General features: G+C 33.9%; 1 protein-coding gene across 1 annotated transcript in view; it reads right to left on the reverse strand.

The window, feature by feature from the left end:
* LOC108749553 (neuroligin-4, Y-linked-like) overlaps nt 1-16,131 on the reverse strand; it is a 251,026-nt gene that overhangs the window by 81,829 nt on the left and 153,066 nt on the right. The window contains exons 5-8 of the mRNA XM_018488328.1: nt 10,689-11,042; nt 6,197-6,506; nt 4,867-5,074; nt 3,687-3,941 (exon numbers count right to left, since the gene is read on the reverse strand). Of these exons, the coding sequence (XP_018343830.1) occupies nt 3,687-3,941; nt 4,867-5,074; nt 6,197-6,506; nt 10,689-11,042 (1,127 nt within the window). The remainder of the gene's footprint in view (nt 1-3,686; nt 3,942-4,866; nt 5,075-6,196; nt 6,507-10,688; nt 11,043-16,131) is intronic.

Genomic DNA, 16,131 nt, shown 5'->3' on the forward strand with positions numbered 1-16,131 from the left:
TTCATTTTCATCGGGTATGCGAATCGAACATCATTTATATCATCTTTTCGTATGAATCGCACAAGATGATTCGTATTTTCTGACCATATAAAATATATAATACTACTCTTCTTGAATAGTTATCTTTCTAAAAACTAAATTTTATAAATTTGTTCAGTTTCGAAAGATTGCTAAGACGATAGAAAAAAATTGCTAATCGATCAATAAAGGCAAATTTTACAGTGACTCTTATATTGATTGAATAAAATTATCCGAAATGAGACTCTCTATAAATTTTTATTACAGACTTTCTGAAACATCCAACTACCTAATATGATATAATATATGTGGCTTTGAGCTATTGGAAAATCGGTTTTTGCAGGCAGAGTAAAGTATAAGCGTAAAGAGAACGGGAAGATGCCTGCCTGTAGGACAAGGTATTGCTAGCGAATGTGAAAAAGTAGGAAAATTGTATTGTGAACAAACGCGGTGGCGTGTTGCCGTGCATGTGGTGCGCGTGACATGACTGGAATATTTTGTGCTGCTCACACATCGACGAAACGTCCTTTGGCCTATGTACGCGACCGCAATACGATTATGAACGGACTATGAATACGAACCGATCCCAAAAACGTAACACGGTCATCTAATTGGTCAAAGATCTTCTTTTTTTAAATTCTTGTCATAAAAATCAAATTATTCTTCAAATAACGTTATCAGCCGCAATTGCTAAAACAGATTTTAAAAAGGAAGGTTGATAAACTAACGAATTTCGTTTGTATGTTACAATAAAGATAAGTGAAGCGAGATTTATATACGATGTGTGTTCTTTTTATTAGAATGCTAGCGTATGAGGCTTTTTCTCAATTTTGCTTTGTACGTTTACTCATCTTTTGTATAATAAATGTAATTGCATATAATTCAACATAATTTTGTAAATTATCTGGCATTTTTTTTCACTTGCTATTAAAAGCGGCTTGTTGTTTATACATTTTTATTAAAAAACGCAAATGGTAAGCAGTTTGTGAAATTAAAATATTTTTATTAGTTTATTGAGATAATAAAAAACAAACAATTTATAGTTTATTAAATATATAATAAATATAAGAATTAAATATATTTTAAAATACATACTTTTTTACAAGCTATTTGTAAAAAAAGCATAAAATCACTCTTAATCTACCGCGATAATCTCGCTTTCTCACAATTTATATTTATTGAACGATAAAATAAAAGCATTTAATATATTTTAAAAACTTATAGGGGATGAAAGAATGGGAAAAAAGCAGATAAACTGATTAGCTCTGCAAATAATTTTAACGTAAATTGAAATAGAATTGGGTTCGTACTTCGTAATGGCTGTCATGAGAAACCCGTCGACTGCAAATGACGCAATGGCATCCTTATTATATTCGACGTACGTGCACCGGTTCCATCGTAAATCGAATCTTTCTATTATCTTCTAAAGTAGGATGTGTGTGTCTTGCCATGGTAAAGCATTTATTCGCAACTAAAGAACGTGATCGTTGTATGATAAAGATGAATGTGCATTTTCCATTTTCATTACTCTAATATTCTCTTTAATTCAAATAATATAACCAAAAAAAAAAAAAAATGCAGAAAATAAACTCTTTTAATTCCACGATGTTAAGTTAACGAAATATAACGTAAAAAAAAGGCTGTCTGCATTTACTTCGCATTTTGTTTGATTTTTTACAAATATTAATTACGAAATTAAGTAAAGAGATTTGCTCTTTTTATTCGATTTATTTTTATTCAATTTATCTTGGGTTAAACAAATAAGGTACATGATAATTATTTTCAAACAAACGAATCATCCTGAAGCTAACATACATGTAAGCCAGGCAGTTGAATTTATCTGGATAAAAGAGAGAAACCGCCGAAAATGAATGGAAAGATACAAACTAAATAAAATAAACGGAATATATTTTAACTTGGAGAAAAAGTATCAGTTGTCCTATATTGCACAAGAACGTGTTACTTACCCCAAAGTAAAACATATATTATAAAATAATTTAACCGTTGCGTCGATAATATGCAATAAGCGTAAATTTCTGCATGACGCGTATTAATGAAACACATTCTGGATAGAAAAGGATATTAACTGAATCAATAATTAATGTACAAGCATAATTACGAGTGAAATGGTCGAAATGTTGGCAACCTGTAACTGTTTATTCAGAGTAATTATGGATGCAACCCGGTGGAGAAGGATTCTATCTGTTTTACGATAGCAAACAACAGAGGAGACGCGTATCGCGAGATAAAGGCAGAATGTTAGATGCCACCAGGTTGGGACAGCATCACAAACAACGGAAAGCAGCACGATAGTCCCGCGATTCGACTGATTATTCTACCGACGCGATCTCCGTACATATTTACTCAACGGAATTTCTCTGGAAACTGTAGAGTCACTCTCACATACCTACTCTGTTATCTAATCGACCACTCGTTGGATCAATTATTGATGCAATAGAATTTCTGCGTAACGAATTTAAGTGGAAAAGAACCTTTTGAAATTAATTTAAGATTTGTAGTGTCACCTATTTGTTCATTAATTGCAATTTTTATCTTTCTATAATACAGTATAAATAATGTAATAAGACAGATAAGATAATTTATTTTCATAAAATAAATAATCTAATAATTTAATAAAAATACTAATTAAATCAATAAATCGTGGTTTAAAAATTCTTTAACCCTTTTGTATTTTCTTGTCCAAAAAATTTCATCGTTTAACATACAATGATATCTATATTAATTAAATCAGCCTAATCAAATTTTTGAAATTGATTTTATATTTAAAAAATTAATTTTTAAAAACATTACACGAAACGTTGATTATAAGATATTCTGTATAAAAATGATATAATACGTATATTATTCGAATTTTGTCAAAAGAGCCTGAATTCGTATTGATAATGAAAGGCGTCGTGGCACATCGCGGTGAACAATAATATAACACCATGCATATAATGTAATCTGTGCATAATTGAACGTAAACATGCCGATAATTTGAACCGGCAAATAGCGAATGGACGATGGCAGAGAGACAGAAGGAAAACAGTCATCACGCGGTTACATGAGAATATCCGACGCCACCAACAAACGAATAATTGCCTTTGCTAAACTTGCATCCCTGCAATTAATGAAGCTAAGCACCCATGGGAGCGAACAGCATTATCATTTTAACAAGCCACGATTGAAAGATATAGAACAAAAGTGAAATAAATCCATAATTGGACGGTGTTACCCGAAAATTGGTTAACCCATCAAATACTCGTTATAGTGCGTTGAACGTAAAATTTTACGCTATTGACTTTTTGTTATGTATATTGAGGATTAAAATTTTCAAATTAATTATGATGTTCTGAGCAACATAAAAATGTAATTGATTTTATAAAATGCAAAACAGCATTAATGATGTTTACAATTCTTTTTTATTTGCAGTCGTCATATAAATCTCAATTAAATTGCAATTATTAAAAAAATCAATTCTCAAGATTTATTTATTTATTAGATCGTATCACGTCAGAATTGATTTTTCGCCATCTGCGAAAATGCAACTATAAGCAGGATTTTTAATTTATTTCTAAATGTTATGTAGCGGATTTTTAATTTTCGATCACCCGCACAAGTATGATTATGAAATCCTAATTTCATCTTTTTGTTAGTTTTACACTTACCTGAGGATAATCGCCGTCTTTCATTTGATAGTCGAACACATAAAAGTAAGTCTTAGGCATAGGCTCCTCCTCGCTGTCGAGGATCGGTGCAATATGAGGATTGTTCGGTTTCTTAGTGTGTCTCAAGGTGAAGAGATCTCCGGTTTGTACGAGCGGCGCCACGAATTGTGCATCGCTCAATGCCTGCACACATGCGTCTTTTGTATTGACGGGATGTTGAACTGTTCGCTCCCAGTCAGTATACTCATTCACCACCTGAATACAAAACGAATTCCAAGTCTATCGTTTACGTGGCAAGTGCTTACTGGAAAATTACAAGTATAATTTGTTTGTCTTCTCGTTGAGATATTATATTTTTTAATCGATTAAATAACCATTGCCTACAATATATTATTAACGATATATTTTTAATATATACTATACTTTATGAAGAGTGTATTGAAAATTTTCGGCGATAGTGCGTGCGTTTCAATAAAAATAAAATAGATTGTAAAAGCATTTAGCTGAAATCAAATCGCGTTCCTTTAAAATAATTTTCAATTACGCTCTAACTAAAAAATTGTAAAAGTAAAGTTGTCGCGAGTTTTGCGCACAATATCAGATTTATTTTCTCTTATCGTTATATCAGGAATGCGGTCAAGCGCGTTATCTGCTATTGGCGCTCGTAAAAATATATTGTCGCAGTCGTAATTATTTAATTGGCTATAATTATTAAGTAATGCCCGACCTGCATAGACCGATAACGCGCTGGCCCAAATGAAATTGCATCGTCGGTGTATTTGGACAAAATGCAATGTTCGCGATTCAATCGTTATGCGAAACGTAACAATTACGTCCTGCGATAAATTCCGCGCGTATCCGACGATGTACGCGCCGCAAATATGCGCGGCACGTCACATACTGCTAGCAATAAATATAATGTATCGTTACTTTTTAAAAATTGCTATTGTCCAGTTTTCAAAGATTTCTTTATATATTCTAGGGAAGTAATTTTAAATTCTGATTTTAGGCGTAGAAAAATATCTAATGTTTTTATCGAATAAGAATTTTTTATTAGAATTAAAATTTTGAATTAGTCTCAAAGAATCGGAGCCAAGATTTAGTGCACATTTTGTACAGCTATTGTCATATGAAATTCGTTAATTTCATTCAATTGATTAAATGAAGGACGATGACTTACCGTATAAAATATTTCCGTGAGATGATAGACGTATGCATTTCTCACATATGTACGGATGATTCTGTCTCTTCTTTCTCCTTCGAATCCTTGCAGAACATCTTTTTCCGCAAACTTCCATAAAGCCTCACTTGTTGTCACGCCAAATAATAAATCATATTTGTTGTTGCTCGTGATTGGTGCGCCGTGTTCAGCTTTCTTTGGGAGAGGGCTAAAATCAAGCATCACAATTTTAAGTTAACATTATAACTGTATTGAATAATTTGAATAGTAAAATTTATTTCTAATATGTGTACAATATTTTTATTATGTATATTTGCAGGTAAATATCTTATATATGTATAAAGAAATAAAGAAGTGAAGGAAAAATTGAGTAGCAAATAAAAATGTTAATATAAAATAAATCAACAGAAGGTAGCAATTATGTAAGATCATAATTTTATTGTTAGAGAATGCAAGATAATATAAATATACATATATAATTTTTGAATAATTAGGATACGGAAATCATTAGCATCTGCTAAATCTGTTTGGACTTGCGATTGCAAGTGGAAATTGTAACTTGGTTAGAAAGTAAAGATGATAACACAAACTCGTTCCAGGGTTTCCGGTACGAACGTGGTGCGATCTTCGATTGTATAAGTATGCTAATGACGTTGTAGAGTTGAGGCAGGTCGTTTACAATCGCGTTAATGAACCACGCTAATGTTCGCGGTGGAACCGGCTCGTTTAGCTCCCTTTTTCCATTTAACGAGAAAACTCCGGGATCCGTCAGACGGAAGACGGAAGGCGAAATTATTGTGGAAGCCGACGTTAAGTGCGAGACCCCTCTCTGGGCAAGAAAGCAAAGCCGAGCCCGGAAGTGCACACATCAAAATAACTTTTCCGCCGCTTCACGGATTTCCTTTGCCGCCGCGAAAGAAAATGTAGAAATATACGCCGCATTACCATAAAACTCTATTAAGCCCGTTCTACCGGAATCCGAGGATTTTCCCCTTTTCCCTCTTTTTCCTCACTGTGTCTCCAGATTTTATCCTTTTCCCGATTTGCACTATGGCTACGTCCAAAATGGCACTAAGAGTTCGCAGTGCGGACAAACATATTTTATATCGCACTTTGTTTCTGTATCGAAAGTTAAAAAGAAATTGAAAAATCTTGAAATATATTAATTTGGAGAGATTTCCAGAATTTTGAAATTTAAAACAATTTTTAGAATTGAAAATTAACAGAGAATGTTTTATTGTTTATAAAAGAAAGCATTCTTTTATAATTTATAAAAATCATAGAGCAACTTGGAACCTTACATATATATTAATAGACTCTAGAAACTTACGCGAATCCTTGAAATTCAGGACCGAGGTAAGAAAGAAGATCCTTTTGAAAGTCTGGCTTAATGACGACGCCATCGACACTTGGACCAAACGCACTAAGAAATGTTGGGGGCTGAATGTCGACTTGCATCAGTTCTTCTAGACTACTTTCTCTCAAACAATCGACTATAAGCTCATTATCTTTAAGAAGATCATCAGGAATGGAACAGTTGACCGCCTTGGCTAATTTCAGAGCGTAGGATACAGGATCTTCCACCACGGCCCAGGATGAAAGAGCGCTACCTGACAGTAGTATAGCTCGCTTGAATAATCCTGCAAATAAATAAAATACCTCTCGATTATTTTCATATATACTATACTATGTGCGTGTCTGTGGGGTTATAAAATTAATTATATTTAGCTTTTGAATTATTTTTGTGCTATTTTACAAACCTATTATTCGTTATTTTCTAATATTTAAATTTTAAGGTAAATACAATATTTTTTACTTAATATTTGTAATATTTACAATGTTTTAACTTTTTAATATTTACAATATTTTGATTTTTTAATACTGTAATGTCTGTGTTTAAATATTTTAATAATAGATATTTGTTCAACCGTGATATATGACGTATAAGAACATTTTATTCGTAAAAATGTTTAATTACTTTTTATATCTTAAGCAGTTATTTATTTTATTTTATTTCGTAATTTATTCTCTATACTAAGTTTGGTTTACTGTAAGTTTTTTTTTCAACTTGTATGTCTCTTGATGATTAAATATTTTGGAGCGTGATATTTTGAATCATTATGTCTGATGCTAGAAGAAGCGCGATTGCGACACTGAATATTATACAAGTGGATTGTTTGAGGAGGAAATTATGCTGGCGAAAATGGCGCTGCGAGTGGATGGAAGCCACGTCGTTACTCCTAGTCAGAAAAGAAAGACAAACCAAAAGTCGTTCTCGAACTTAAAGAAAAGAGATGACCAACGACCCATAATTATCCGAGAAGAAAATCATTCTCGCGCGTACTCACGTAGACGTTATTTGCCTAAGGAAAAACGGGATGCTCCGTTTTGTACTTTAAGAAGGAATTTTCAATCTCCGCTCCTCCTCTTGACGCCATTAGCTCGTCAGTGGTTGCATTATAAGCATCGCGCTAAGATAAAAATTATTTTTGCCTTGTATATCAAATTACTTCTTTCGTTTTTTTTTTCCTGTTACATGTAATATCGTATATAACTTTCATTCATTTGCTACGTTTACTTATCAAAGCGTGTTATGTAAACGTGAGATTTTCAATTATAATCAAAAAAGTTGTAAAGAATGCTAAAAATGTATAATATTTGAAAATGATTACGAAAAATTTTTGCACAAGAATTGAACTTTATTGTTGAATATTCTCTAAGAATAAGAGATGAAAATGTATTTCTCAATTTCAAGGAAAAAGATACCAAGCTAGATAGAATATTTTCTACTTCGAGAAGATGTTATGCCTCGATTGTCTCATTAACTTATCAAGTAACAGCAACTTATTAAGAAAATTACCGTGATAGAGAAACAGAGGGAAGAAGAGATGGTGCAAAGGATCAGAAAGAGAGAGAGAAAGGTTTTTTAAGAGAGCAAAAGCAGGAAATAACAGGACATCGTCGCGTCTCGAGACAGCCGCCTTGGAAAAATGGAATTCTCATTTCTATCCTCTGTGATACGGGAAAGAATGAAGCATCCGTGGAGCTAGGATGGTGAGAGAAAAGTCGGCATGCCGGGATCCTTTCCGATCGGAGATCCTTTCGTGCGCAAACAAATAAAAGAAAATTATGCTTTTTCTCTTGCGACACAAACGAGTACAAGCGTTTTAAATAATAGAATTTGCAAACAATGCGAATTTTATTAAGCGAGAGAATTTTATGACATTAATGTCAGAATACCGAAAGGAATGGCGCCATAAATCTGATGCTTAATCGCAAAAGTGAAATAAATGAAACAGGCTTTTTTTCATTTTTTATAAATCTCATTTATGACGACATTCTACGAACTATCAACTTCACGATCGTGAAACCTTCGTCAATTTAATCCTAGAACGCTGTCGCTATTGAGTGATACGGTATTATTATCGTTACGTAAATTTTACGTACAAGGAAATCACTCTTCACACACACATTAATGTAGCACAAGTTTCTTTTCATACATTTCATACTTTCACAATTACACTTTTATAAATACAAATAATGTAATTATCAACTTCCTCAAAAGGAAGGAAAGAACAAGTACACTATCAAATTCAATTTTAAAATGATATGGAGTATGTAATTCACTTGTGTGTCTTCTTATACGCTCAAATAAAATATATAATAACACAAACTGCTTAAAAAGTGAAGTCACTTATGCTTTCTGTCATAATACTGATTACTAGAAGGTCCAAAATTGATATATGTACAACAGGACTTTTAAAAAAAGCTTATCTCCACTTAATTCTTCTACTTTTTAAGCATAGCAAATTAGATCACTGAAGACATAAACTTAACGCTCAATGATTTCGCTCAATTGAACGTAAAATTTACATGTCGATAACATTTTATGATTAATCGCTCAAATGTCAGGTCAACGACTCTTTCTTCAACTACTCGATTGCACAATCATTTGAGTAATTTCTCGTAATTCATCGTTTGAGATATATCATGCTTCTTTAATTAATGAAATCAAGGAAGTAGACGAGGAACGTAAAACAACCGCGACGTGTAAAAAGTGTGGAAGGAAAAAAACTTCCATCTCGGACACGCGCGTGGATGGCTGTGCCCTCCTCATAAGGGAAGAAAGTATTTTCCAATAGCGCTCACGACGAAGGTGGTGTCGGTAGGAAGGGACGATATTTCACGCACATAATATCACGAACGAAGGAACGAGATGGAGTAAAGATGAAAAGAACACGACGAAAAGAGGTAAAGAGAGATGGGGTGGGGGAGGGGGGGGGAGAGAGAGAGAGCTTCCCCTTATCCTCTCAGCCGTGTCCATCCCCGGAGGGGCTTGCAGGGGCTGTTAACCGTCGAACGTTAACCGTGAGCACGACCACGAAGATCGTCCGCTGCTGCTACTGGATGAAGATATAAAGGGAGACAAGCCAATATCCTCGGCAATGTGTTACAGCGCCGATCGGCGCGAGTTCGTCCTCGAAAATATCGCGAACCCTGCAAAAGAGATGGGTAGGGGATGGGGTAGCGGATATCGGGAGAAAGAAATTTCAAGCTGATATTCTTGCTGGTTTAAGCTACTTCTCATTTCTAAATTCTTTTCTCCCCTTTTTTTCCAGAGTGAAGTATGCGATATGAAGATGGCGATTTTCACGCGACAGATGGCACGTAAGTGACGAAGTTTTCTACGGGAGTATTCCGATCACTAGACCTTGAGGTTTTCAGCGCTCTGCTCTTGAGATTCCAAAGAGAATCTTTACATTCCCTTGTGTGACGACATTATATAATTTTCTGATAAAATAATATGCAGAATATTAAAATCATACGAAGGACGTGCTTGCAGTTTTAAGTTTGCATGGAAAAAATAATTTTGCTGAAATATATTAAAAAATTTAAACTTTATACTGATCTGAAAATAATTTTGTCGGATCATCCAAATAATTATGTTGAAAATTCAAACATAACGAGCAATGCTTCGAAAAGTTTTCACATTCTAGCTACTAACTCGACTGCGTCTTTCTCCTGCATATATAATTATTTTGATAACCCGACAGAATTATCTTCAAATCTGTATCTTCACAGATATTTGGCTTTATCCGTTCTTATTTGAATTTTAAAGATATAAAATATCTATAGTTAAAAATTTCCAAATAAAAGATCATGTATTATGTGATCATTTGGATAAAATTGAGAATCTCTGCTTGCTTCGTCTTTTTTACTATGAGAAAGGAGAGCTTACAAAGACGAACTCGATACGCATAAGCTCGTTTCGCCTTCGATCGTTGAAGATCTTGTTAGCGGATTCGGTTGCAATTTGATAGATCGGTATAAATTCTTGCAAGCTCGCGTAAGTCAGTCGAAGAAAATTCATTTTTCAGGCGAAAAGAGCAAAGTCCACCTTCCTTTTATTTGCGAATACGTAATTGGTGTAACGAGTAATTAACTAACGCAAAATAATGCACTGTAACGAAGCTCATGTAAAACTTGCTACTCTTCAATTATGTGTAATGCGAAAGCGCTTTTAATCATTTATGAGACGCGCGAGCGCGGCGTGTTCTCTGAATAATTACGAGCGCAACATGGTGGTGAACGGTTCAGAAATTTCGACTGACTTCATTCTCGAGGAAATTTATTCATTACGCCTGCCTGAATTTTACAATTTACAACTATAAGTCGCCTTTAATGAAATACTGTTTTTTTCCAACTTTATTACGTTAGTTTATAAGCTCCCGTGAATAGCGTTTTTTCGCTCGGTTGACATATATCATTCAAAACTAACTATGTCGGAGCTCATGTTAACTGAACAAGCTTTAATCACTTACCCCGAATAACGGTGGGGCTAATGGCGAGAAAATGCACGCACGCGGCTCCGGTGCCCTGGCCCATAAGGGTGACATTTTCGGGATCACCCCCGAAACGTGCGATGTGCTCCTTAACCCAATGCAGGGCAGCGATTTGGTCCATGAGGCCATAATTTGCAACCCTTGCCTTAGTCTGCGGCGCCACGTTGGCGTTCAGGAAGCCGAGCACGCCCAACCGGTAGTTCATGGTGACGATCACTTGGTCGGTGTAGCTGGCTAGGACGCTACCATCGTAAGGGTTTCCGCTGCCCCAGTCGTAGCTCTCGCCGTGAATGTACAGCAACACCGGATGCTTCCTGCCGCCCTCCGCCATGCCTGCGACACAAAGGGATCGCGTCGCGACGCGACGCGTCGTTTTAGTTTCTCTTTTGCCAGCGGCAAACAGAGGTGACAAAGACGACGGTGCACGGTGTTGTCGGTGCGCCATCGTCTTCTTTGTCACGGACATGTCGAGAACACGAAGCGTCTACCTGCCGAAGCGGCTCGTATCCGGACATGACCCGTTTATTGTCCCATGTTCCGGACAGAATCGTGCTGAGCGTTGCAATATTATCAAATTTCTTTCAAATATTACTTTCTAATATCTATATATATGTCAAAATAATAGAAATCAAATTTTATTCTACTTGCATAAAAGATATTTTTTTTATAAAATATTCTTTTTAATAAACAGACAAAAAATTAAAAAATTGTTTTTTATATTTTACACTATTTGTTAAGTCAAATTAATATTTTCTCTACATTTTCAAAAAGTATTATACAATACAATATTTGAACTCTCAGATCATTTGCATCACATTAAACTTACATTAGAATGTTAATTAGAGTGTTTATTTCTTAATTAACACACTGTCACTCATTTTTATAGACTAGGCGATTGTTTCTCTCATTCTTCCTTATATAGAATAGGCGGTTAGAGAATGTGTTACCCGATCATAATTTTTAATCCTTAATAAATATTTTCTGACTAGTGTTGGTTTTAAATTGCTCTACTTTTTTCTTTATTTCTCTTTACATAAAAACTAAATTACAATATATATTACATCAACATTTCTTTGGTTAAAAAATCGAAAAGCTCAATAGCGCCAATAGATAATGCATTTGGCAAGGAATTAGTTCTCTTTTTGTTTTGCAGAAACAGCATTTATTGAAACTTTTAAACGATACCATAATTCAAAATAATAAAAATACTTTTTAAATTAAATTTTTTGTTTTAAATTGGAACATAAATTCAATGAATTTACAACCATTTGCGATTAACGATATTTAATATATAACTAATTCTGTAGCTTCGAGCATATACTTGTAGTACATGGAATACTATTCCATGGAATATTATTAGTGTCTTATTTCGTTCCAAGACATAAAGTCTTGAAAATTGGTAGGAATGAGACATGAAATTATTGAACCGTAAAATTACAGAGAACCGCTCTCGTGCTATCTTGTAAAGCTTTACGACAGCGGTTTCACTAATGCGTCCTTTCTAAAAGAAAGAAAAGAAATATCTTTCTCTATACGCTCTATACGAAAGGATATATTTGCCATCTAAGTAAGTATAATCTTAATCTTCCAGAAAAGTGTACAGAATAAACAAGAATTAATGCTGCTTCTACATTCTATATTTATAATATGAGTGTTTCTTTAGTTCACAGGTTTCTTGACAAATACGGGAAATCGAAATTTTTCGAATTTTTAAGAAAGAATGAGAGATATCCAAGTTTTTCTAGAATATATGCCCTTGGTTTATATAACAGCTTTTAGTTTTATTCCGTACTTTTTTTTTGCACGAAATGTTTCGTTTGCACGAAAACTATTTCTTCCCTATGCTCCTCTTGCTTCCACTAGACTTTCTATATGACTAGACACACGATCAACATCGCTCTTTGTTTCGATAAGAGCCACTTCCGTTTTACTTTCGCGACCATAACGACGAGAGTGGCACGGTGGAGTGATGTGGCAAGTGGTAGGTCCGCGTATATCTCGCGATAAGGAAACGTCCCCGGAGAGTCCTTCGATGAAAGAAATCTACAATTCCAATGTTCTTACTGTATGCACTTCCCGGTGGTTTACATACACAAAGTTCAGAAAATGTAAGAAAGAAGTTTACCTTAGTTGAGAATTTTACTTTTTGAGAAGACAGATTTTGGAGCACAGTATTCGAAAGATATGTATGTTCCAATTTATTTATCGTCAATTCAGTTAATTTTATGTGTTTATATATCAGAACTAGTGCATTTTCTATCCGGGACTAAACAGAGATGCATTTCTACTAATACACATTTAAAAAAAACATTATAACGAGACTATTCATTTCCTCTAGACGTTTAGACGTTGAATACTGATTTCCAAATTGTTCAAAAAGAAGTCAATTTTTTATCATTGAACCGTTTTATGTTTAATTAGTCCGATTAATGAACATCCTTCCCGTAATTGACTCACAAATTTTTGATAAAAGAGAATCCTTTAATACCACATTATCTGTTCTTTCATTGAAAATTTATCAAACGTGGGATTTTCTCCCTTTTAATACTTCATTTCTTCCCCTTTTATACAATGGCAGAAATAAGTTTCGAATTTCCATCTTTTTTTGATCAGTTAGATCTCGATGCTTATCGGGTATTTCGTATCTTGATATTGGAATAGACTGGGATTCTCTGATCTGTCGAGAAAAATTTTCCTTAACCCACCTCCGATTCTTCTCCTCAACCTCCTCCGAAATTATCTCAGAATCTTAATCAGGTAAGTCTTCCGTCTCAAAGTACTTCACAAGTTAGCGGCGTATTTGCCGAGACTTTATTCGGATTAATGCAGATCCATTTTAAATCCGTTTTCCTTCGCTGCGTACACAGAACGTCTCCCGCGATACTATAACGAGGACAAACTGCATAAAGGACGATTCTAAAAATTCATACAAATACGAGTATAGTGAAAAATTGTGCCAACTTTTCCAAAGTACATAAAAATATGTTTCTCTAATAATTGATGTTTCCAATTGTAACAAGTCAAATATGAATGCTCAGATTTGTAAAATTGTAACTCATATTGTGAAAGTAAATGTAATACATACATCTGTAAGCATAAAATTAAATGGAAATAGAGAAACAACACGGATTTACTATTCAACATGACAATATCAATATCGTAGAGAATTTTTGTTTCACATGGTTTATATATCATGAGCGTTCGGGCTCGTGGAAAAAATGTATATACATATATATAAATTGTAGAACATACATATATATATATACGCGCGCATTGTAAATGCAGATAGAAGCTTAGAGAGATAAATAAGCTCCAAATACAAAATTTATTTCTCAGATACAATATATCACAGTTGTGCATTAACGTTAACATAATTGGAATATATTTCGAAAAAAATCGAATCTTTCGAGCTGTTGCAGATGACGGTGAATTAATAACAGGCGGGGCAGACATTAATCGGAGCGAACTGGAGATAAATTCGACGATTGGACGAACGAGCCGTTGCACTCGAATGTTTCGAAATGGCTGCGACGTGAAAATGTTTAACGTTAACGCCAAAACTCGATATTACAGTGGGCTTTCTGCATTTGCTGGGATACTCGATAAATCCCGTTTGGAAAATAGATTAGCGCAATAGGTCATCAGCGAGACTTCTCACGACATGCGCGCATTGATATCAATTTATTTATTCTCCCTGCTCTCCCCTTTCCCACCCCCATCATCAAAACGGATGTCAAACATGCCTGAAATAGTTTCAACTTTGTCTCTGCAGGCTTTGCATAATGTGCACCGATATAGTGCTCGTTAATTAACGTTGCCAGATGAGTTAATATTAACGAGCATCGATAATCGTAATTCGCAACGTTCTGACGTTGACTTTCAATGGTCTTTCATTGTTTCGAAGCGTAACACGTTATCAGAAATTGTTTTACGCAAAATATATTTTGATGCTAAAATAATTAAATAATTAATATAATCTATCTAAATCGGACATTTAATCTGATGTAATAATGGGTATGACATGCGCAACGATTTATAGAAACGCATTGTGCACGCCCTTTTCTCTACAAAATAGTAGTAATCCGAGTTTAAAAGTCAAAGGGTGAATTTGTTAGCGTAACAATACGTCGCCGCGGGGTCGACCATTTTTGCAATGATGTTATTCGTCCATCATCGGAAATCCGATTACTCAGTTCCGCTTTGGCCTGCGCTTTCGGAGTATCATTTTTAGCTCGTTATTGTGACAATCCGGCATGTAAAGCTGAGTTTATACCGTCCACTTTAGATCATCAGCTGCATCATCCATAAATTACTCGATCGATGAAAAGAATTGTAAAAACAGAGCAATGCTCTACTTAAATATGCACGTAAATGTATGTATTCCAATCTATTTTATTTAATAATATATTTATCCTTCACGTAAGTTTTATTAATCTTTTATCATGTAATTTCCATTTTACATTTTATTAATTATTTTTAAAATATAATTTGTTATTAATACTTTAAATAAAATTCGTCAAATAACATTTTTTCTTCAGATTTCAGACATTTCCTCAAGTCTGAGATATTGCAATTACAGTCTAACAGATGAAAATAAATGAAGGTCATTATCTAAAGTGAATAGTGTAAATGCAGTAGAACGTAGATCAATTATTGCTGGCGATATTACGAGAGATTGCGTAGCTGTAACGCAGTGAAACTTGCAGGCGGCTTCGGTAACTTTATCGCTCGCGACTCATTATGCACAAACAGAATCAAAAGTACGTAATTACATCGCGAACTTTGCAGTGCAAACTGCGACGGGCATAATCCACACATAATGTGCGCAGTACGTGAAAGCAAATTAATTACTTCGTTCGTCGCAATATCGCCAGCAAGTTTGTAAACGCATGGACAAAGCTTGGCTGTGCCAGATTTTGTTTAATTGTAATAATTGATTTTGTATCGCTTTTATAACGTTCTCATTATTTTTCAAAATTATTTGACCCACATTTTAGAGCTAAAATTAATAAAGTATTTTAAATAAATTACCGTTAACCTTTAACCACATGTAGAGATTTATTTTAACCTGTATGACATTTCAAGACTTAACTGTATTTTATATTTACTATCATATTTAATTTGCTTAAAATTATATTTGATGTTTACATTTATTAAATTATAACAAAAAACGTGATTTTATAAATAATAAGAAAGATTAAGAAACAAATAAATTACATTTCTAGCTCAACAAACAGTAAAGATTAAACATTTAATTTAATTCTATTTAAAATAAAAATTTATTTTAAATAAGTTATTTCCACTACTTAAATAATTTTTGGATAAATTACTTATTTATTAACACTTGTATCAGTTTTGAATAATGTAATCATGTTTTTAATAAAAAGTAAATTTTTTAAATGTAAAACAATACAACTCAATA

The sequence above is a fragment of the Trachymyrmex septentrionalis genome, unplaced genomic scaffold, assembly GCF_001594115.1.
Source record: "Trachymyrmex septentrionalis isolate Tsep2-gDNA-1 unplaced genomic scaffold, Tsep1.0 scaffold3, whole genome shotgun sequence".
NCBI lineage: Eukaryota > Metazoa > Arthropoda > Insecta > Hymenoptera > Formicidae > Trachymyrmex > Trachymyrmex septentrionalis.